The 23,075-nt window shown below is 37.6% G+C and overlaps 1 protein-coding gene across 2 annotated transcripts in view; it reads right to left on the reverse strand.

The window, feature by feature from the left end:
- LOC122280675 (exocyst complex component SEC10b-like) overlaps positions 1–17,157 on the reverse strand; it is a 41,236-nt gene extending 24,079 nt beyond the window's left edge. Inside the window, exons 1-9 of one of the 2 annotated variants that reach the window (XM_043091650.1) lie at positions 16,596–17,155; positions 16,347–16,427; positions 15,929–16,171; positions 15,756–15,830; positions 15,524–15,625; positions 15,358–15,408; positions 15,175–15,280; positions 13,250–13,369; positions 11,213–11,304 (exon numbers count right to left, since the gene is read on the reverse strand). In XM_043091650.1, the coding sequence (XP_042947584.1) occupies positions 11,213–11,304; positions 13,250–13,369; positions 15,175–15,280; positions 15,358–15,408; positions 15,524–15,625; positions 15,756–15,830; positions 15,929–16,171; positions 16,347–16,427 (870 nt within the window). In that variant the 5' untranslated portion in view covers positions 16,596–17,155. Of the gene's footprint in view, positions 1–11,212; positions 11,305–13,249; positions 13,370–15,174; positions 15,281–15,357; positions 15,409–15,523; positions 15,626–15,755; positions 15,831–15,928; positions 16,172–16,346; positions 16,428–16,595 lie in introns of both variants that reach the window. The other variant, XM_043091651.1, reaches the window with a different exon arrangement.
- Positions 17,158–23,075: the final 5,918 nt, after the last annotated feature.

Below are 23,075 nucleotides of genomic sequence, written 5' to 3' on the forward strand. Positions count from 1 at the left end.
AGTACAACCTCTTCCACCCCGTCAATCTCCGCTCTATTTTTTCTATTACTGAATCCTGCACCGCGGAAGCCCTCGAGGCACTCCCTAAAGGAAGTCCCAAATAAGTCATAGGGAAAGAAGATATCTTACACCCCATCGTTCTCGCTAGATGGCGAATATTAGAAACTTCCCCCTAATTGGCACCAATTTTGATTTTTCCAAATTCACCTTTAACCCAGAGACAGCCTCGAAGCAAAAGAGTAAAGTCTTTAACACTTGCATTTGATTATACTCGGCTTCACATAGTATAAATGTATCATATGCAAACAGGAGGTGAGAAATGATAATAGTATCCCTGTCCGTGTTACCAATTGGGATCCCTTTTAAGAGTCCGTTTTCAACCAAAACCGAGAGCATCCTACTTAGGGCCTCCAAAACTATCACGAATAGTAAAGGTGACAATGGATCCCCTTGTCGCAATCCATGAGAACTCTGGAAGAAACCTACTGGAACTCCATTTATCAACACAGAATACTTTACCGTAGATATACACTAGTGTATCCATGCCCTCCACCGTTCCCCAAAACCACATCTCCTTAGCAGATGTAGAAGGAAATCCCAGTTAACATGATCGTAGGCCCTTTCCATGTCTAGTTTGCACATGATCCTTGACTTTCCGTCCTTCAACTTGCTATCAAGGCATTCATTGGCAATTAGTACCGAATCCAAGATCTGTCTGCCTTTTACGAAGGCATTTTGGGGTTTAGTAATAAGTTGTCCCATAACCTCACTCATTCTCTTTGCAAGTACTTTCGAAATTATCTTATACAACCCATTCACTAGACTAATAGGCCGGAACTCCTTTAAATCCATAGCCCCCACCTTCTTGGGTATCAGTGCTATAAAAGTGGTGTTTAGACTTTTCTCAAATTTTCCAGCCATGTAGAACTCCTGGAAAACTTTCATAAGGTCCTCTTTTAATACATCCCAACAATCTTGAAAGAAGCTCATAGAGAAAGCATCCGATCCTGGTGTTTTATCCCTGGCCATCTTACTCACTACCTTAAAAACCTCCAACTCCTCGAACTCCCTTTCCAACCGAGAGACGTCATTTGACCCAATAGTGTCAAATTCCATCCCATTTAGGGGAGGCCGCCAACCCTCCTGCTTTGTCAGTAGGTTCTCATAAAAATCGACTACATGATTGTGAAGTATCTGCTCATAACTACACTCCGCACCGTCCACTATCAGCTTCTCAATATTGTTGTTTCTCTCCTATGTGAATTTGCAATTCTGTGGAAGAAACTTGTGTTTCGATCTCCTTTCCGCAACCACAGTGCCCTGGACTTTTGCTACCAAGACATCTCTTCTAACAGAATCAATCTCTCAATCTCAGTGACCAACTATGATCTCTTATCTTGTTCTTCCTGAGTGAGTGGTTGTACCTCTTGCAACCTCTCAATCTCTTGGAGTTCCAACAGCTTGGCTTTCCTATTTACTTCTACGTTGCCAAAAGACTCTAAGTTCCATTCTTTTAGATCTCTTTTTAGGTCTTTCAATTTACCTGCAAAAATGAAACTAGGAGTACCTTGAAAATGATAAGAAGACCACCACTGTTTGACCCTCTCCACGAACCCTTCCGATTTTAACCACATATTCTTAAATTTAAACGGCCGACGGCCATTATGAACTCCGCATCAGTCAATCAGAATAGGCCAATGGTGGGAACCAATACGGGGCAAACGTGTTTGCCAGACATCCAGAAAGTGGCTTTCCCATTCTGGAGAAATTAAGAACCGGTCCAATCTAGACCATAACTGATTATTTAACCAAGTCGCAATGCCCCCAGCAAGTGGCAAGTCCACCAAGTTCACATCAAAAATAAACTTCGAGAATTCCTCCATGGCTGGTCTCAATCTTCTAGTACCCGAAACTTCACTCGGGAATCTCACCACATTGAAGTCTCCCCCTATACACCATGGAAGTCCCCACCAGGAATGAATCCCTGCTAGTTCCTCCCACAAAAGTTTTCTTGCCTGGTCTAGGTTGGGGCCATAAACACCTGCAAAAGCCCATAAGAAATTATCAAAAACACACTTAAATGAGCATGCTACCAAATACTGCCCAATGCAATCCTCCACTTTCTTTACCACCCGTCTATCCCACATTACCACAACTCCTTCGGATGCCCTGTTTGATGCCAAGAATGACAAATCCACATGACTACCCCTCCATAGGCTCCTCACAATTTTCCTATCAATCATCTTCAGCTTGGTCTCTTGTAAGCACACAATATCCGCCTTCCACTCCCGAAGTAGATTCCTAACCCGTAGCCGCTTATTTGCCTCGTTTAGCCCACGGACGCTCCATGACACAATTTTAGGCTTCATTGAGGAACAGACAGCTCCTTCCCTTTCACCCTTCCCCTACTAGCGCTACTCTCCATGTTCATCGACCAATTTAATCTTTTAAGCTCCCTATGCTTCTTCCATTCGCCTTTAGTTTTTTTATTGTGGCCCGCTTCGACAGCTGTAAATAAAGCCATGAATTGCTCCTCATATCCTTCACTCTCAATCCCCACTAGTTTTTGAATTTCCTTCACCTTATAGAAGACCAAATCTGAAATAATAGGTTGCACTGGTAGGCGAAAGTTCAACGGCACTAGTTCCTCCACCCTACCGATCTGCAAACCCATAAATTCTCCTTCTACTGGTAGGTTATCCAACCCTAACTGTCCACACATGTCAGGGAGGTGAGTTCTTCCTTCTCTTCCTCCACCGAATGCTTTACCTCCTTTGAACCCTCCTCCTCTTCAACCACTGCCTCCATTGGTGTGATAGAAGCCTCCACCGAATCCAAAACCAGTGGATTTGAGCATATCGGGCTCCTCTGTCCTCCCTGCGCCGGAGAGGACCCATCCCAGTCTCGGGGTCGTTGCTAAACACAGCGGCATCATATTCTCACTTAGGGCCTCCAGGAGCTCGTCGGCGGTCTCTAGAACCACCGTCGGCGAGTTCTGTGTCGTCGCCGTGACCTTTGCCTTCGACGGCTGCCGCGGTGAAGTCACCAGGTCCTCAGAGGCGTTGCAGGAGATTGGGTTGAAAAAACCCAGATTGATGGATATTTGAACCGGGTTTGGGTCTTCAAAAAAGGACCTGGGCTGAGGAGGCCCAAGCCCTCCACTCGTGGAGGCCTTGTTTCCGTGTATTGCAAGAGGGCTACGGGGCCCCCTGCCCATCTCCAGGCCCACGGCTTCTTGCCCAACGAGAGGCCCAGCATCATATGTTTCAATAAACCCATCCCTCTGAAACGCCACCGCATCAGTCCTCATTCTTTCATCATCCCTTCTCCCTCCTTTTTCCTTAACCAGTTTGACGTATTTTCTGACTTCCTCTATCTCCTTTTGCAGCTTCCTCAACTGCCCCTGTAGCTCCAACAGTCTTTTGCTGGACACCCACGTCTCCTGTCCAACTAGCCTGCTAGACTCTACATTTCGAAAATGGCGTGGGGCTCAACGTTCCCCCCCAATGACGTGACCTGCACCACCAACGGGCCCCCTCTGCGTCATTCCCATCGTGAGAACCTCCTTGAAGGTTCTGGCCACCATGTTTGAATCCCTTTCCACTCTATTTCTCTGCCCTCCTCCACCTGTTCCAGACCCATATCCATTTATCTGAACCATCTCGATAGCCAGGTTTTTCACTTTCCTCCATCCCCATTCATCTTCACCTTCTGGAAAAAAAAGCAACCGGGTTCTTCCTTCCTTTCCGTATTCGGCAATGGACAAATAACGCCCACGCCTATTCGAACACTGTTGAGCAACAAAACTGCAATAACCTTCTCTGATTACCGAATACACCTCCTTCTTTCCCCCCTTCAAGCAGTCCTCCAAAATTTTTACTATTCACAGGGTTGTGTTTCTGCCCACCAGTAAGTCGTACCTCTCCTTCCATCCATGTTCAGAAAAACGAAAATTAACTCCTTTGCAAGGATAATCAACTTGGACTCAATACCTACTTCACGTGATACTGCCATTGCACCCTCCAAAAACTGTTAAAACTACACCGGAAATGTAAACAACCTCGCCGTGACACCCTCACCACCGTGAGTGGTTACATGTGTACGGAGAGAAAAACTATAGACTCGAGTTTTTACTTTTTAGTACTTGTAATCTATAAATAAACCTTTGTAAATCTATTTTCAGTATAAATGAGAAAAGTAAACTTCAGTTTTTTCTAGATGGTATCACAGCCGAACCTAGGTATCTCATTCTAATTTTTTTACCCTCTAAACATGCCAGCAGCCATAATTTTTAAACTCTTATTACTTTTTTCTCCACTTTTTTCACTTTCCTAATCCCTTTCTTTCATCATGTCTGATACATCCGAACCCTTTTCCTTGATCAAGACAAACACTAATCACAAACCTACCCATACCGAGCCTCATTCTGTCCAGATTACAAATATTCATCTCAATGAAGCCAATTACTTGCGGTGGTCACAGTCAGTGCGAATGTATATTCGTGGGAGGGGGAAAATTGGATACCTTACTGGTGAAATCAAGATGCCTGTCAAAACAGATGCATCATATTCTACATGGGATGCTGAAAATTCCATGATTATGTCATGGCTCGTGAACTCTACGGATGAAGAGATTTGTGCTAACTACATGTGCTACTCAACTGCTAAGAAACTCTGGGATAATGTTAGTCAGATGTATTCTGACCTTGAAAATTATTCACATATCTATGAGTTGTAACAAAGAATTGGAAAGACCCAAAAAGGGGACGATAGTGTTACAAAATGCTTTAATGTCCTTAAAGGGCTGTGGCAGGACTTAGATCTATTCAATTGGTATGAATGGAAGAGCTTGGATGACTACAACCACAACAAAAAAATGGTGGAAAATGCAAGAATATTTAAATTCTTGGCTGGACTCAATGACGAGTTTGATGAAGTCCGAGGTAGAATTCTGAGCAGACAGCCTTTGCCTCCAATTGGAGAAGTATTTTCTGAAGTACCACGTGAAGATTGTCATCAGAATGTCATGCTAAAACAGAAGGGAACTGATGGAGCAGTGGAGAACTCGACTTTGACTGCTACTAACTCCAATAAATTGAATACGGTTGCTGCAGCTAATGCCTCTACACAGGGGCCATACTCTACTCAAAGGAGGTATAAAGAAAAATCTCGAGTATGGTGTGATTATTGTAATAAGCCATGCCACACATGAGAAACTTGCTGGAAAACCATTAAACTGGAAGAGCAGCAAACCTGGAGGCAGTCACACCAACCCGAAAGCAAATGAAGCAAAGACCAACCTTCTTAGTTCAGATCAGGTGGATCATCTTCTTCAGCTGCTAAAATCTAATCCAATATATGGTTCTTCTACTAGTTCCTTGGCCCAAACAGGTAATCATCCTAGTGCTTATTCGATTCCTGTACCATGGATCATTGATTCAGGTGCCTCTAACCATATGAATAGTCTCCCTCAATTATTTCATTCTTATTTTCCTTGTTTGAGTAATAAACAAGTATTGCTGATGGAAGTTTTTCACCCATAGCATGCACAGGCTCTATTAGAATTTATGAAAGAATAGATTTAAAATATGTTCTTCATGTTCCTAAGTTTACTTGCAATCTATTGTATGTCAATAAATTATCCAGCGATTCTAACTGTCGAGTCATATTTTTTTATTCTCATAGCGAATTTCAAGACCAGAGCTCGGGAATAATGATTGGCAGTGCTAGGATGATCGATGGCCTTTATTATTTTGATGATACTCTATTCAACAATAAACAAGCTCATGGCCTGAGCTGTAGCTCTAGTTCTATTCCTGTACGTGATCAAATAATGCTTTGGCATTTTAGACTAGGACACCCTTAGTTTTCCTTATTTAAAAAATATGTTTCCTAGTTTGTTTAAATATTTGGATTGTAATTCCTTTCATTGTGAAACTTGTGTTTTAGCAAAAAGTCATCGAGTTTCCTATAAGTCGAAAACATATCGTGCATCAAAACCTTTTTATTTAATTCATAGTGATGTTTGGGGTCCTTTGAAGGTTACTACCTTGTCTGGAAAGAGATGGTTTGTAACCTTTATAGATGACCACACTCGCCTTTGTTGGATATACCTACTGAGTGCAAAATTATTCAAGGATTTTTATCATATGATTGAAAATCAATTTCAAACGAAAATATGTATCCTTCGTACAGATAATGGTACTGAATACTTCAATCAATACTTGGGAATTTTTTTTGAAAGAAAATGGTATTCAACATTAGTCTACTTGTCGGGATACGCCGCAACAAAATGGTATTGCGGAAAGAAAAAACCGTCATTTACTTGAGGTTGCATGAGCTATAATGTTTTTGATGCATATTCCAAGTATTTGTGGGGAGATGCCATTTTAACTGCATGTTATCTCATTAATAGAATGCCTACCCGTGTTTTAAAATTTGCTACGCCTTTATCTTGCCTGAAAAATTCTTTTCCTAATACTAGAGTAGTCTCGGATCTCCCCCTAAAAGTTTTTGGATGCACGGTTTTTGTTCATATACCATCTCACCTTCGGTCTAAGCTTGACCATAGGGCTGAAAAATGTGTTTTTCTTGGCTATGCACCTAATAAAAAAGGGTACAAATGTTTGAATCCAAAAACAAACAAAATTCATATGAGTATGGATGTTGTTTTTGTTGAAACACAATCTTATTTTAACCCAACTGATCTTCAGGGGGAGAAAGAGAGTGAAGATCATTTTTGGCAAACTTCCAGCCCTCTCCCTAATACCTTTCTTGACATATCTCATCCATTAAATACTCAGGAAACTGAAATTTTAAATAAAGAAAACTCAGGAGATTCTAATCTTCCTGTACAAAGTATAAGTGAATCACAAACAGGGGGAGAAAAGCTACATGATGATCCTACTCCTGAGCTCCGTGTTTATACTACAAGAAGGTATCATTACAATAATAAAGATCATCAGCCTACAATTCTAGAGCAAGGTCAATCATCATCTCCAAAGCATGATCATCTAAAAGTCCAGCCCACAATTCCTGGTAACCCTTCTTCTACTATATCTCCTAGTGATAAACCTGCAGACTTTGATGAACCGATAGCCATTAGGAAAGGAATTAGAACCTGTACCACACATCCTATTGCTAAATTTCTGTCCTATCATAGAATTTCTGATAATCATAAGGTCTTTACATCCAATATTTCTCACCTATTTGTTCCAAGGAATATTCATGAAGCACTAGATCATCCAGATTGGAAATTAGCAGTCCTTGAAGAGATGAATGCACTCTGGAAGAATGGGACTTGGGAGATTGTTGATTTACCTAAGGAGAAGAAGTGTGTAGGATGTAAGTGGGCGTTCACTGTGAAATGCAAAGCTGATGGTAATGTAGAAAGATACAAGGCAAGACTTGTAGCCAAGGGATTCACACAAACCTATGGAATTAGCTACCAAGAAACTTTTGCTCCCGTGGCAAAGATAAACTCAATCCGAGTGTTATTATCTTTGGCTGTACATTGGTCCTTACACCAGTTAGATGTAAAGAATGCCTTCTTAAATGGAGATCTAGAGGAGGAGATTTTTATGGAGTTACCACCAGGTTTTGAAGGTAAACTTGGTAGAGAAAAAGTGTGCAAATTGAAAAAGTCATTGTATGGACTCAAGCAATCCCCTAGAGCTTGGTTTGAACGCTTTGGTAGGGCTGTAAAGAGTCACGGTTACATTCAAGGTCAAGCTGATCACACTATATTCTACAGGCACTCAAGTGAAGGAAAAGTTGCTGTTTTAATTGTCTATGTTGATGACATTATTCTTACAGGAAATGACAGCAGTGAAATTGAAAGATTAAAGAAGGTGCTTGCTAATGACTTTGAGATCAAAGACTTGGGCAGCTTGAAGTATTTCCTTGGTATGGAATTTGCAAGGTCTAAGAGAGGTATTTTTGTTTCACAAAGGAAATATATAATTGACTTGCTTGGAGAAACAGGTTTATTAGGGTGTAAGGCTGCAGAGACACCCATAGAACCGAATCTAAAGTTACAACCTGCCAAGCCTGAAGAAGTCACTAATAAAGATCAGTTTCAAAGACTGGTTGGAAGACTGATTTATCTCTCACATACACGCCTGACATAGCTTTTGCAGAAATTATATTAAGCCAATTTATGCACTCGCCTGGAACTGACCACTTTGATGCAGTGTACAGAATTCTAAGGTACTTAAAGGGAACTCCAGGTAAGGGTTTATTGTTTGGAAACCATGGACATCTACAAGTTGAGATATACACTGATACAGATTGGGCTGGGAGTATAACAGATAGAAGATCAACATCTGGCTATTGTGCTTTTGTTGGAGGAAACCTTGTTACATGGCGCAGTAAAAAGCAGAATGTGGTGGCTAGGAGTAGTGCAGAAGCTGAATTTAGGGTTGTTGCCCATGGGATCTGTTAAGTGTTATGGATTAAAAGATTACTTGAAGAATTGAGGGTTGAAAATTCACTACCTATGAGATTATATTGTGATAATAAAGCTGCTATAGCCATTGCTCACAATCCGGTACTTCATGATAGAACAAAACATGTTGAAGTTGACAAACATTTCATAAAGGAGAAGATTGATAGTGGACTGATCTGTTTGCCTTATATTCCGACTACTGAACAAGTAGCTGATATATTTACCAAGGGATTGCCAAAGAAACAGTTTGAGAACTTGAACAGCAAGCTGGCCATTGAAGATATCTTCAAGCCAGTTTGAGGGGGAGTGTTGGATGATTCAATCAGAATGCATTTTAGGAAATTTGTTGTAAATTTGTGAATATCCTAAGAGAGTTCTTTAGGACTTATTTCTTTCCTTAGTTATTTCTTTCTTTATCTATTTCTTTCCTTATCAATTAGTTATCAATTAGTTATTTCTTTCCTTATTATTTCAGCATTGTAATCTATAAATAAATCCTTGTAAATCTATTTTCAGTATGAATGAGAAAAGTAAACTTCAGTTTTTTCTAGAGAGTTATGTTCAGTTTTTTCTAGAGAGTTATGGTAAAATCCCCCCAATACACAGAGGCATGTTCCACCAACTCATTAAACCAGCTAGTTCATGCCATAGAAACTTTCTCGAATCGTAACAATTTAGTCCATGGACCCCTGCAAAGGCCCACTGAAACTTGTCTTCCAAATTCTGAAAGAGGCACACAATAATAAATTCACCGGCACAAATATCAATTTGTTCCACCACTCATCTAGCCACATTAACAATACACCTCCCAAGGTTCCTATAGAATCCAAGCAACACCAATCTACACGTTGACTATGCACCTTATGTAGAGTACTACAAGAAATGAGCTTCAACTCTATTTCCTGAACACAAATGATATCCACGTTCCCATTTCTAAGCAAATTCCCCACTTGAAGGCACTCCCCCCCCCCCCCCCAACCCAAAAATCATTCCCCCTAACATCGATTATAAAATCATGAGCTTCATAAATTAACTTAAGAGCCCTTCCCCTTAGCACAACTACAACTTGCACTTCCATCCCTAGCATCATAAATAATGGAACAAATTAGCATCTTTAACTCTATTTGATTTTTGTGACAAATTTAAAGCTTAATGCCTTCTCTTTCAAGTCTTATTTAGGCCATAAGCTTCTCCTAAAACCCTTCACATGACTTCGAAAACATATCAGAAACAATTGGAAATATCCAACTTCGTCACTTATCCCCCATATCAGTATCATTCCTATACTAATCCCCAACAAATGTTTTGACTCGCTGCTGAGTAGGGCCGGTTGGTTCCTTTGATAAACGCAACAGGCCTCTTCCTTTTAATAGGTTAGAGCCCAACCACTCTTTCACAGGCCAGCCTAGAGGTAAATTAAGCCCATCCAATTGAAGCCCAAGTGCCCAACCGGGGTGTTTTCAGATTGTTTTGAGGCCTGTTCGACAAGAAACCCATGGACCCTTAAGATTAAATCCAAAGCTTCCAAAAAATTTACCCCCTAATCTCTCAAATGCAGCAAGAGCATCCAAAAAGATTCAAACATGCCAATGCACCTGTCCGTTGTCACCTGTCTTCTACAACCTACTCTGTGATTCCAGTACTACAACATCTGGAGTTTTTCGCAACAGCCATAACATTAGTGGCATTTGAACACAAACAGTTCATTGCTGCCCCTGGATGGTCTTTCAGTTGCTAGAATCTCCCACATCCCAGCCACAATCTTAGCATACATGGGAATCCCAATCTCCCTACACCCAGCTTTACACATTCCAGCAGATACAATGGCTAACCTTTCTGGAATAGAAACACCACCCTTGACTTGTCGATGAGGCTCGGCTATGCACCCATCACAGGGAGATAACTGAGACAAGGCCACCACCCTATTGAGCTCACCATGAAAAGCTCTCCAGCCCTTCCATTCTCTTCCCTCCGGGACAACCAATGAGATCCAAAAATCAACCATACCCATTTGCACATCACTGCAAAGGGAAAGTAGATTTCCCTTCCTATGAGGTCTACAAAGTCTTTGCATCCCATCCCTTGAGTAGAGCCTCCCCCGAAGATATCAGCCACCCAAGACTCAATTTCCTCATAGACAACGACCTACATCTCCCCCTGGAGCATTCAGTGCTATGAATCATTGAACCACTTGCTATATTTCAAAGGCAAAAAAGCATTGCGTCAATAAACAACTGACTTTTTGTTTCCATTGGAAAGAAAAAAACGAAATTTGAGACCAAACCAGGCTTGAAACCCAAAAGTTAGAGAAGGCAGACTGTTTAAATGAAAAAAAGGTATGTGTTTACGGACTAAACGAGATTCAAGCTCTATGTACTGGGTTGAAGTTCAACAAACATTGAATCAAGCTTCCACTCAATTGGAATCCCTGCTGCGCCCGTAAAGTAGAAAACAACCTCTGTGGCAGGATTTATGAGGTATAATTCAACAGGACCCTAGCCCGTCCTGTGGTCCTGAACCAACTGTCAACCTCTAGAGCGTCCTTGAGGAAGGCAATAAATTTATTGGTGATACCAGAAGTGGTGACCTAAAATCACTCTCATTGAGTCCTTGAATACAACAAAAGCATGAAAATAAAAATAAATAAATAAATAAAAGATAAGAAGAATAGGTGGGAGTAGGAAGTGAGAGCTAGTTAACGAAGCAGCAAAGTTTAGACTCAATATTGAATAAACTCATTGTTATCAAACCTGACAAGTAAATTTACCTGAGATAAGATTTTAGCACATTCTGACATTGTAGACAATTCTCTTTTCTGCGATGCTGCATCAAACCGAGCCAGCAATCTGTTCTCCAGTTCTGCAGGAGAGAAAATATATTACAAGAAAGGATGAGAAAAACTCACTCCAACATGTGAGGGACTCACTGAAGACCTTTTGTTTCCAAACCCTTAATTTATAGAATTTCACATTTTCCCAAAGTAAATTGCTATATATGGCCCAATCTTTCTCAACTTTGAATTGGAGAAGAAAAAGGAAATTCCACAGACCTGCTACCACTACTACATTGCATACATCTCTGAGTTCTCCAGAGAACATATCACTCACATTCTTAATCTTTTTTAAATCCTAATATGACGATTGAAAAATTAAATTTATCCTGCATATCATTATCATATTAATAAAAAGTGCAGTATAAAAGCAGCCTTTGCCGGAACATGAGCCTTCCAAATACTCTTCCAAGGAAAAGAAATGTAATGCTGATCGGACAACATCTTATAATATGATCTAACAAAAAGCGTGGAATGATTGTTATTGAGTGGTGCTTCATGTGCAAGAAAGCTGCAGAATCAGTGAATCAACATTTCTACATTGTGATGTGGTTAAAGTGTTATGAGATGGTGTGTTTAGAAGATCCGGACTGACCTGGGTTACGCCAAAATCAGTGGTAGTTTTACTCGCATGTTGGACTAGACTTCATACTTGCTCTCAAGTGGCAGCGGCGTGGAAAATGATCCCTTTGTGCAATGTGGTGCATATGGTCGGAAAGGAATGAGAGGTGTTTTAATAATAGGGAATGCAATGTAGAAGAACTTTGGAAATTTTTTATGTGTTCCTTGCTTAGTTGGTTTTCAGCTATTGTTCTTAATGGAGGGGATGTTCATGAGTTTTTGTCCTCCTTTTTCTAGTATTAGAATGTATTTAGGTGTTTCTTTTGTATACATCCTGTGTACATGGGTACATGGGCTTAGCCTATTGCATTTGATGAATAAAATTTTTACTTATCAAAAAATAATGTAACATGCACCATTTGCCTACTTCTATGAATAAAACTTCTTGATTTCCTCTTGTATACTTCCTGTGTGCTTGGGTTATGCCCGGTAATAAAATTCTTATTAATTATAAAAAAAAAAAAAAAAAATGTAATACACACCATTGGTGGGATACTTGTCATTACATGCAATCTAGGGATCTTATGCATGTGAAACAAACCCAAATGTAGATAGATATATATTTTGTAAAATTATTTCCAAAATATATGTTTCCTCAGTCCAGATTTCAGGAAGTAGACATACCCCAACACCTTTTGTCTGTTTCAAAACAAGATGCTCGTCTCTATCCATAAATCATAGTATTGTGCGTCCAATTATGTAATCTTATTTTATGTGCTTCCAAATTAATAAAAATTTAAAATTGCCTTCCTCAAATACCATTTCATGGCAATTAGACTAACAACTTGTGACATAATATTAACAGATCACGGTTTACACACAAATATACATATATACATATATGCACTCACCCATACATATGTACATACATACACTTGGCCATTGTTTGGTTGCACAGTTCAAATGACATGTTTTGTTGAAAGTTGAATAAAATATTGTTATCATATCATTTTTTAATATTAGTTTTGTTTTGGGATTTGGAAAAGCTAAATTGTTTATTATATTTTGTGTAGAAATTTGAAAAACTTGTAATAATTATATGAGATGAGATAAGATGAGATAGTTTAGTTTTGTGTAACCAAGCCAGCCCTTATATAGAAATTTACAAATATACATGCCTACATAAATTTATATAAACAGAAATAAATGAAATATAAATCTTTGACTTCCAGCTTAAATTTTAAATTAGATCATTCCTCTAATGAAGACCTTGTATCATACAGCAATTAGAAAACATCTTTAGTTTCCTTTTCGATGACAGCAGACTTCTTAAAACTCACATGCAGAAAACAGTATATGGCTTCAATTTTACTGAGATATGAATACATCCACATTCTGTAAAAGTCACCCTACCATTACAATAATCCTGCAGGTTAGCAACTGCAACTTCTAATCCTCTGCTGGCAGTTGCATTTCCCATGACTGACGGTACACCTAGCGCTTGTCTTCCAATATCTTCCTCAGCAAATGATCCTAAATCAAGAGAAATTGCTAGTTTTTTAAACTGCAGTGAAAAGCATAAAAAGGTATCACAAGAAAACATTACACGATAATGAAAGCAAACCCTTCACCATATTGGGAAGGGGGGAGGGTGAGCACAACTTCCTCTCATTTTTCAAACCATCAAATCTAGTGCTGATAATTCATCTATGACAACATAATATTGGAAACTGTAGCACAGGCATAAACATTTGAGAAATAAAAATTTACCTGCAAGAAATGAACTATGTTCTTAACCAATTAAATAAGCTGCAAGACAATCAGATAGGGAGAACTTAAAATTAAGTTTCCTTGCACTTGATATGGTGAGGTGGAAGTATACTTTCACGTTTGCAACCACATATTACTACGAAATAAAATCAATATATTGTGGGCTAAGATCTTTGTAAGGAATGATGAGAATGTACTGAATCTGTTTCTGTTTTAGTTTTCCTGTTTCCTAGAATGTAGTAGGTATTTCCTTTGTATATTTCCAGTGTACTTGGGCTATGCCTATTCATGATAATAAAATTCTTTTTTTTTTATATGTAAAAATGTTATATATATATCAATAGGAGTAACCAAGAACACTGGACATATGCAAGAAAATAACTAGCCCATACTAGAGGTGATGATAAAATTCTTATTAATTATCAAAATATAATTCCTATGGGAAATTTTCGAGATGACATCTTTGAATTTTTTCTGTAAGTAATAAATGTTAATCAAGAAGCATAAAAGGTGAAATTCAAGTATAAAGAGTATACAAGAGATACACCTATCTGCATCTGACATAAATTATGTAGATTAAGAACTCTACAGTTTGTCATGTGACAACTAAATTTGGTTTCATTTACCAAGATAGATATTCCTAATCATGGTGATAACTTCAGAACTCATCACTGTTTCCACCAGTTCATCCTTAATCATTCCCAGAAAAGGAAACAAATTGGCGAATAATCAAAGACTTGATTAAAAAATGAAAAAGACATAGTCCAAATACACAGGACACATTCAAGAGTAACACTTCGCAAAAAATAGAAAAACAAATAGAGTATTGAAAAGAAAATTTCAAAGTCCTCCAATGTAACAGCCCAGCCCAAACTTAATCAATACTAGACAAATAGAAAGCATCTTTCACATTGCTGCAATTTGTGAAATTCCATATAACCCTCTCCAATTAGCTAAGAGCTATATTGTCCTTCTAGACATAACCCAAGCTAATCCAACACAACCAAAAAGTTCATTCGAAAAGTGGAAAACTTTAAATCACCACTTGAGTTAGTTATACAATCTTCCACCAAACCTTCATTTTGCTTAAAGTTAAGGTAAAAAAATTTGTAACTCTTTGAAAAGATGCACCCTTCCCCACAAAAGCAGAAAAGCATCATGAGGTTTTGGACATAGATGCGAATACATCAAAGAAAAGTCTTACATTTTTTAGCTTTAGCTTAAATGAGAACCACCACTAATTTTAGTAACAAAAGTATGGAGAGGACTTGATCATGCTTACGCAAGTCAATAAATTGGCTAATGAAAATGTATGAAATTAGGGGAAAAAATACACTTTGCATCCTTGAACTACCAAAAACTAAAACTTTGCACCTCATTAAGATTTAACGGTCAAGATTGTGCCATGTAACCTATTTTTCTTTTATGTGCTAGTTTTTGATAGCTTAAGCATGCAATATGTCAATTTTGGTTGTTTGGGGTGTAAGTAAAGTCCATGGTAGTTTGAGGGTTTAAAGTGTATTATTTCCAAGAAATTACTACTTTATGGTGAGGTAAGGCCATCTTACGCAATTTTTGTGCAATTGAAGCAGCCTCAGCAACACGGCTGTCATCAGAAAAAAGAGGAGAAAGTTCCATTAGGTCTCCTGGGCTGCCATTAAACTCCATCAAGTACTGTAGAGAGTTAAATTAATAACAAGGTGTTAGTGCATCTTAAACAAAGGACATCATAAAGTGAGCATTGACAATACCTTTATGAGCTCTATTGTTTGACTAGCATTGTCTCGCTGAGCATCTGCACTCTGGCAAGATAATTCCATACAAATGAAAACATACAATAGCAAAGTTACAATGTACAAAATTGTATTTACTAGGAGTATCATAAGCACATGACAGGGAAGTATGGGAAAACCTTACCTGCAAATGGTCTCCAATCTTTGCAGCAGTCTGTCCAACGCTTGAAATACGTGAATCCAACCTTGCAAAGCTCTCAAACAAGCCATCTACACCTTTTTCCAGCTGTAAAAAAAAAATAATAAAAATAAAAGAAGAAGAAGAAGAAGAAGAATACATATCGCTATTGTATTTTCAGATTCAAACCCATTCAATGTATTACAATTCAAAGTAAAATTCCCTTCAGTTAGCTAACCTGACCAAGTGTCTTGCAGTGCTTAGAATCTTGTACAGAAACCTCCTTCTTGAGATTGTAGAGTCTTCCATCGATCTTCAGCCAGCATAAAGAGAAAAGGCAAACTGAAAACCTTAGGGGAGCAATATCTTTATAGAATACATGTTCCATAACCTACAGTTCTAAAAACAGACCTGCTTTCGAAGATCAATCAGCTCCTTATAAGAATCCTTGAACAGAGCCAACAGCTTATCGACCTCTGGAAATAAAGGGGCATTCAACTTTGCAGCTTCACCCCGCAAATGTCCATTTGGCAAAGCATCATTTCCGCTGATGCTGCTGCTATGCCCTTCAGATGAATCATTTTCTTCATCTTGGAACGATGGAAGAAGCTCATTCACCAAGTTTCCAAACAAAGCATCAAAGGAAAAATCCCCCTAACAATTCAAAATATGTATAATATATATATATATAAGTTCGTTTTGTCTGAGTAAATGATCAAATTAACACCCCAAACCAAAATGTAATACGAACAAGACCTAGCTAAAATTGGAGACATAGAAAACAATACCACAAATATGTAGGGCATAATTGATGCGTTTTGAGACTTACCTTAAAGTCATCTACGTCAAGAATGAGTGGCATAGAGTTAACAATTCTATCGTTCTTGATTCCATCTCTACTTTCTTTCATCTAGAACAAGTAAAATACCCACACCAAATGTGTAAAAATATGTTTAAGAATCACAATCTGGAGTTAATGGATAATGCAATTAAAAAGAGGTCGAGCAAGAAAAATCAAATATATACAAACGTTGTAATTTTGGTCCAATCTCGTTAAGGGTGGAAACGGAAATGGTACCTCTGGTCGAGCCGAATGAGCGAGAGAGGCACTGGCAAATATGGCGACTGAGAGTGTGATTCTTCCTTCTGTGCTTGTGCTTGCCTTAGGTTAAGATCGATCGGTAGAGAGATCGAGAGAGAGAGAGGAAGGAAGGGAACGGACTGTTCTTGGACGAACGGAAATAGAATAGGTTGAGTGCCTATTTTATCCCTCTTATGGTAAAAGTATTGTTACGACAGGAAGGGTACAATTGGTATTAAGGATCAAGCCGGACTTCTTTTTTTGAAACTACCAAGCCGGACTTCTGTTTTGTTATCTTCGTGCCAGCAGTTTCTGTTCTGTTTGTTTGTGTATCGAAGGCAGCCGACGAGACCGCCCAGGAAGCATCTCTCCCCATACTTCAAATCTCTGTTTTAAAGCTCCAGAAGAATCTCGCCTTCGAAAATGGCGGATTGTATTGGTAAAGAAACGACAAACTCCATCTTCATCCACCCAGCTGTTTCCTCAGCAATGAATGCTTGGATCATCAGAAACGCAAAGCATTTTTGCAGAAGAACTTCACCTTTATGTTTACCGATGATAATGCATTTTTCTTTTTTCACAGCTGAATTAGCATCCTAATAAATTAATAATTCAATTTGGCTAGTATTTCTTAATTATATTTTATTTAATAAAATAACTTTCATTTTGAATTTGCATCAATTTAGCCCATAAGTTATATTACCCGTAAAATATATATTAATGAGCTTAATATATGAATATATTAATGCACTTCGTTTGGAATGGAGAAGGATACTCGTTTTCCATCATTAAATTAATAAGGATACTTAGCCAAGAGTCTAATGGCCTAATGACATATCACCCAATTCTCAAAATAGAAAATTCAAATGTGAAATAGGGTATTTATTGAAGAAATAAAAATGGAAGAGAAGTCCATATTTGGAAATATAAGTGGATTCCAAAATCCACTTCTTTCATAATTCAAAGTGCAGTAAAGTTCATTGACGAGAATGCAAAAATTTATGAGCTAATTGATCAAGATACTAATCAATGGAGGGCTTCTCTAATTGCAGGAATTTTCTCGAGGTAGAAAGCTTAGATCGTTGTGAAGATTCCAATTAATTACACTAATAAACCAGATAAATTAATATGGCATTGCTCTTCTAATGGTTAGTTCACGGTGAGAAATGTTTACCATTTTCAAAAATAATTGGTAGAACTATCAAAGGATCAACCTTCTTGCTTTAATAATAGAAGTGCACTGTGGACAATTTTATGGAAGGCAAATATCCCTCTAGTTGAAAGGAACTTTCTATGGAGAGATTGCTTAGAGGGCAAATATCCCTCTAGTTGAAAGGAACTTTTAGCTAGGTTATGTAGTTATGAAATGGCATGAAGAATCCACATGCAGAGCCTTCAGATAAAATTTCACAAAAGGTACGTAGTCAAAGCTAGTAGATAAATCTGAGATGATTTTTTAAGAAAAACATAAGTAATGAGCACATATGTCTTTGGATTTCTAATAGATTGTAAGATTGATCACACTAAAAATAAGAATTGACTTACCACTTTATCCTATGTGGTGAAATTACTACTGAGTTTATATGGTTTGCAGCTCAAAATCGATTTGTTAGATTCAAAGACAGTTTGACAGTAAACTTTTATCAGGCTAGCAATCTTCAGTTTGTCAAATATATTTGTTAGGCCTTTGAAAAATTATACATAAGTAATGAGCATTGAAATATTATTCTGTTTTGAGGGAGCAATGCTCTTTATTCTGATTTGAGCTAGGAATCCTAGAAGATAAAAAAGTCAAGCAAGGAAGCCTACCTATTCTCTCGGTAGGAGACTAACTTTACGAGGCCGGCTTGAATGTTGAATTGAGTTAAGGTGAAAGTTGAAAGTTGAATAAAATAATCAAATAAAACTTGAAGTACGATAACAAAATACAATATCTACAATTAATGATTACTCCATTGGTAAAGTCTCTATTAACTCCCCAGAAGATCTCTCTAATAATTAGGTGCTTTCTTTTTCTAAGTCTTCAAAACTGTCTACTTGGAAAAGAAAAGCAAGAGGACAATATTATGGAAAAGAACAAGGATTTTATTAATCTGGACAAAGATAATAGTAATGGAAGTTTTTTTTTAAAATAAAATAAAATAAATAAAAAAAGGGCATATGTGTTATCATAGCCCAAGCTAGGTTATTGAGGCTAAGACTCAATTTTATATAGGCCTCAGTGAGTGAAGACTCAGGGACTTTGGAATTAGAATATTGTAAGGTGAGGCTAATTTTTGCCTGTTAAGGATGTGTTTTACACCACTCTGATGCTAAAATCAGAATAATAATATAAGAATAAGTGTATGTAGAAGATAAAGTAAATCAAGTCAAGAATTTGTTACCTCATGTAGGCTATTTATAGAGGTTATTTCCTTAGAGTGATGGAAGTCAAATTAGCCTTGTGAAACCATTTCCTTTTAGAAGTCTAAGTCTTTCTTCTATTAGGAACCTGAGTTTATTTCCTCTTAGGATCTGAGGCAATCTGTCTTAACTTTTCTTAACTTTATCTCTTAGCTAAATTATAAGTTGTAGGCTTGACTACTAGAGGGTACAAATATCCCTTCCAGTTATCCCACTAATCTTCTTTTGTGCTAGCACATGGTAAATTAAATACTTTGCATTCCCTATACTTGACTTTTACCCTACAAGCTCGTGGGCGCCTGCTTGCTTTTGTTTTTCCCTACCCTATTGAGGGGCCATATTAGTTAGTGTATAGGCATCTCCATACTCTTGTGAAGTCTTAGAAGGCCTTAAGAATCTTCAAGTCAATAATTTGCAAAATAAATTTTGATAATTGGTCTCTAGTTTCCTGTGTGATTCCAGATTTGTTGTCTATTTTGTCATTGGTGTTGTCGTTTTATTGTTGGTGTTGTAGTAACCCGTGCTTAAGTGGTCAGGAAGCCCGTCGACTCCCTAAGTCAACAATAGGTGGTTGCTAAGTCCGTTGACTCATTCCAGAAGGAAACCCACGCGATGCGGTTGTAGAGCTCGGTGGCTAGTTCCTGAAGGTAATTTGCTGGCGGCAGTTGTGGCACGAGCATAAACACTTGGCGTATGATGGAGAAAATGTTGTGCTTGTATTGCTATCTAGGTGAGAGAGGTCAGGCAGTCCTTGACCTTTCCCTTTTTCATTAGCACCGCAAGTTTTAAACTCAACATTGGTGTCTACTGTTTGGGGGTCGTGAGGTCTTTTAACCTCCACGCCCTTTTTGGTTGTACCGCGAGTGTGTAACTCAACATTGGTGGCTAACTGTTGGGGGTTGTAGGGTCTTTTGACCTCCATGCCCTTTTTGGTTGCACCGCGAGGGTGTAACTTGACAATAGTGGCTAACTGTTGGAGGGGTTATGGGATTTTTTGACCTTCAAGTCTTTTTTGGTTGCATTGCGAGTGTGTAACTCGACACTGGTGGCTAACTGTTGGGGGTTATAGGGCCTTTTGACTCCCTTTTTGGTTGCATCGCAAGTGTGTAACTCGACACTAATGGCTAACTGTCTGGGGGTCGTGGGGTCTTTCGACCTCCATACCCTTCTGGCTGCACTGCGAGTTCTTGACTCATCTTTGGTGGCTAAGTATGGGGATCGTGGGGTCTCTTGACCTCCATGCCCATTTGTCTACACTGCGAGTCCTTGACTCATCTTTGGTGGCTAGGTATGGGGGTCGTGGGGTCTTTTGACCTCTAATTACGTCCAAAAAATAACACGGTAGTTGTAACATAATTTTAAGGTGTCTATTCTACAATGAGACAAATTAAAAGAATAGCAAAAGGAACAAAGAAACTAAAGAAAAATATTAAATGATTAATAGAGAACAAAAAATAATTTTAAATGCAAATTAAAGTGAAGTAAAGTGATTAACGGAAAAAGTACTCAAATTTGATGAACGGTAGAGCATCGGGAATCCTTTGTACAAATCTGGTATTTTAATTATTCTTAATTCATTAGATAACTTAATTAGGAACTCAATTCTCAAAATTCTCAATCGAAAGGTACAGATTTATAAACCAAAATTAAATCAAATGTAACCCTTTGAAAAATCATTCATCACTTTTAAAATACATAAATTACTATTCCTATTGAGAAAATCCAATGATGATAATATACTCAGGGAATGATATTGTAGCAAAGAACTAAATCAATATACATAAATAATTGATCCAAACATAATCAAAGAACTAATCCATTCAATAGAAAAAGTATGACTGAATCCATAAATAGAATAAATTCCATGATTATTCGGAGAAGAAAACATCAACAATGAATTAAGAATGATAAAGTAAAAGCGTTTTAATAATAGAAAATCAAATATATAAATTAAGAATAAATTAAAAATATCATCTAATGTGCAAGATCATCCCTAACCCTACTTGAGAATTTAGTTATCCATAAATTTAATGGACAATAAAAATCTTAAGAGAAAACTGAAGTGAACGGCGGCTATGGAAGTGATTTTCTCTTCTCTTCTAATCTATCTCTTATGCCTCTCATCCCCCTCTATTTCGTGCTAATGATATGCTTATATATAATAGGAAAGAAACCCTATTTTTTTCATAATTTTCGCATGAAAAAATCTCCTAAATTTTAGGACTCATCTTGGCAGCCACGTATGCACTTTAGGAGTTTGAATTTAAAAATCCTTATTAGAGATAAATTTATAGCTCTTTAAGATAACTTTCTAATGCATTAAGGATCGTATGTGAGTAAAACGTTACAGTCAAAATATTGAAGTATGTCCAAACTATCTCCTATCAAATTTCAGATTTAGACTTCTTGCAGTTTCCTTTTGTGATTTTTTTTTCTTTTTTTCTTGATCTAAATTGCTCTCAAACCCCATGAAGCTCCTCATTTGAATTTGACTGGGCTTTGACTTGTTCTTTTCTAAACTCTGAAATTAAACATAAAAAAACTGTTTAGGAATATTCCAACATAAATAAAAACTCAATTAAAAAATGCATATTAATTTTTATGATTTCTATTCACATTCTAGTATTTTAATTCAATAATAGGGTATTTAGAGTGTACTTTCGCGCACTCATCACACCCTCAACTTACTCAGTGCTAGTCCCTAGCAATTTTCATGTCAAAACAACAAGAGAGACCAAAGAAAATCACACACAAACACCACCAAGTCACACTTTCCAGATTCACACATCAAAACAATTTAAGGAATCCATTAACCCTACCACAAGCAATCCACCTATAGCCATCCACGGAGTGTGTGCGTATTTTCCAATCCATAATCATCTTACCATAAATCTTAACACATGCAACATTAAGAACATCTCATGCGAAAGGTTCAACTCCATAACTCACAAGTATAAAAGTGTTTCATGTGAAGATTCTCTCTATAGAGTTGATAAGGGGTGTATACACACTCTTATAGGGAATTAGGCAATTATATATAAGCAACAAGCAAATATTGATCTTATGATAGAAACACTAACAAATGAGACTTCCACCAGTCTTTCCAAAAACTTACTTAGGATTAGAAGGTTAACACAAAAGGTTGTAACGTGACTTGGGTTCGAGGCTATATAAAAAAAAAATGATGAGAGGGATTCAAAAACTTCCAAGTACATACATACAAAAGAAATTTTATTAAATATCTCAATAGATCACACTTCTCATTTGATGTACTCTCTAAATTTTCAAATCATTAAATAATAATGTTTTTCCTTTTTCTTCATCTTCTCTCTCTCTCTCTCTCTCTCTCTCTCTCTCTCAACAATTTGATGAAGACAAACACATGCCACTTTGATATTCTTGTCATTTCCACCAACTTTTTTTTTTTTCGGAGCTCACTCAATTGAACACTTTGCAACTTGTACTCTTCTTTTTTTTCTTCTTTTTTTAAAATGAAAAGAATAAAATAAAAGAAAGAAAATACAAATTTCACACTTAGTATACACTTGGAAGTAAAAATGGTAGAAAAATTAGTGTATAGGTTATACTCCAATGTGGAGAGGTATGGATGATATGGGCATATGAAAAGAAAAAGCTACATGTGTTTATTGACTCAAAGTTGGCTACTAGTGGATTATGATGGAAAGTGTTAGCTTGAAAGGACCCTAAGTTGACATTTGTCATATTCGAAGTATATCCACCATCTTACCACAAATCATGTAATGATATTTTCAAAAGAAGTGCCCAATTCAACAGATCAATAGACACTTATCACAATTTACTGCATTTGTATGCTCCCAATCATCTCCAAACTCACATGAATACTTAAGCAAAAGAATTCTCTAACTGCATGTGTCAAACCACCATCTTACCACAAAACTTGGATGAGTGCATTAGGGGTTCTGTGAATACTTCAGTAGAAAATGATTATGGTGGGTTTGGTGAATTCACGAAGATGGTTATGAATGAGAATGAGTACACATGTGAAAAGGATGCACGTGCGATGCAAATTAAAAAAATTGACACATGAAAATA

The sequence above is a fragment of the Carya illinoinensis genome, chromosome 11, assembly GCF_018687715.1.
Source record: "Carya illinoinensis cultivar Pawnee chromosome 11, C.illinoinensisPawnee_v1, whole genome shotgun sequence".
NCBI lineage: Eukaryota > Viridiplantae > Streptophyta > Magnoliopsida > Fagales > Juglandaceae > Carya > Carya illinoinensis.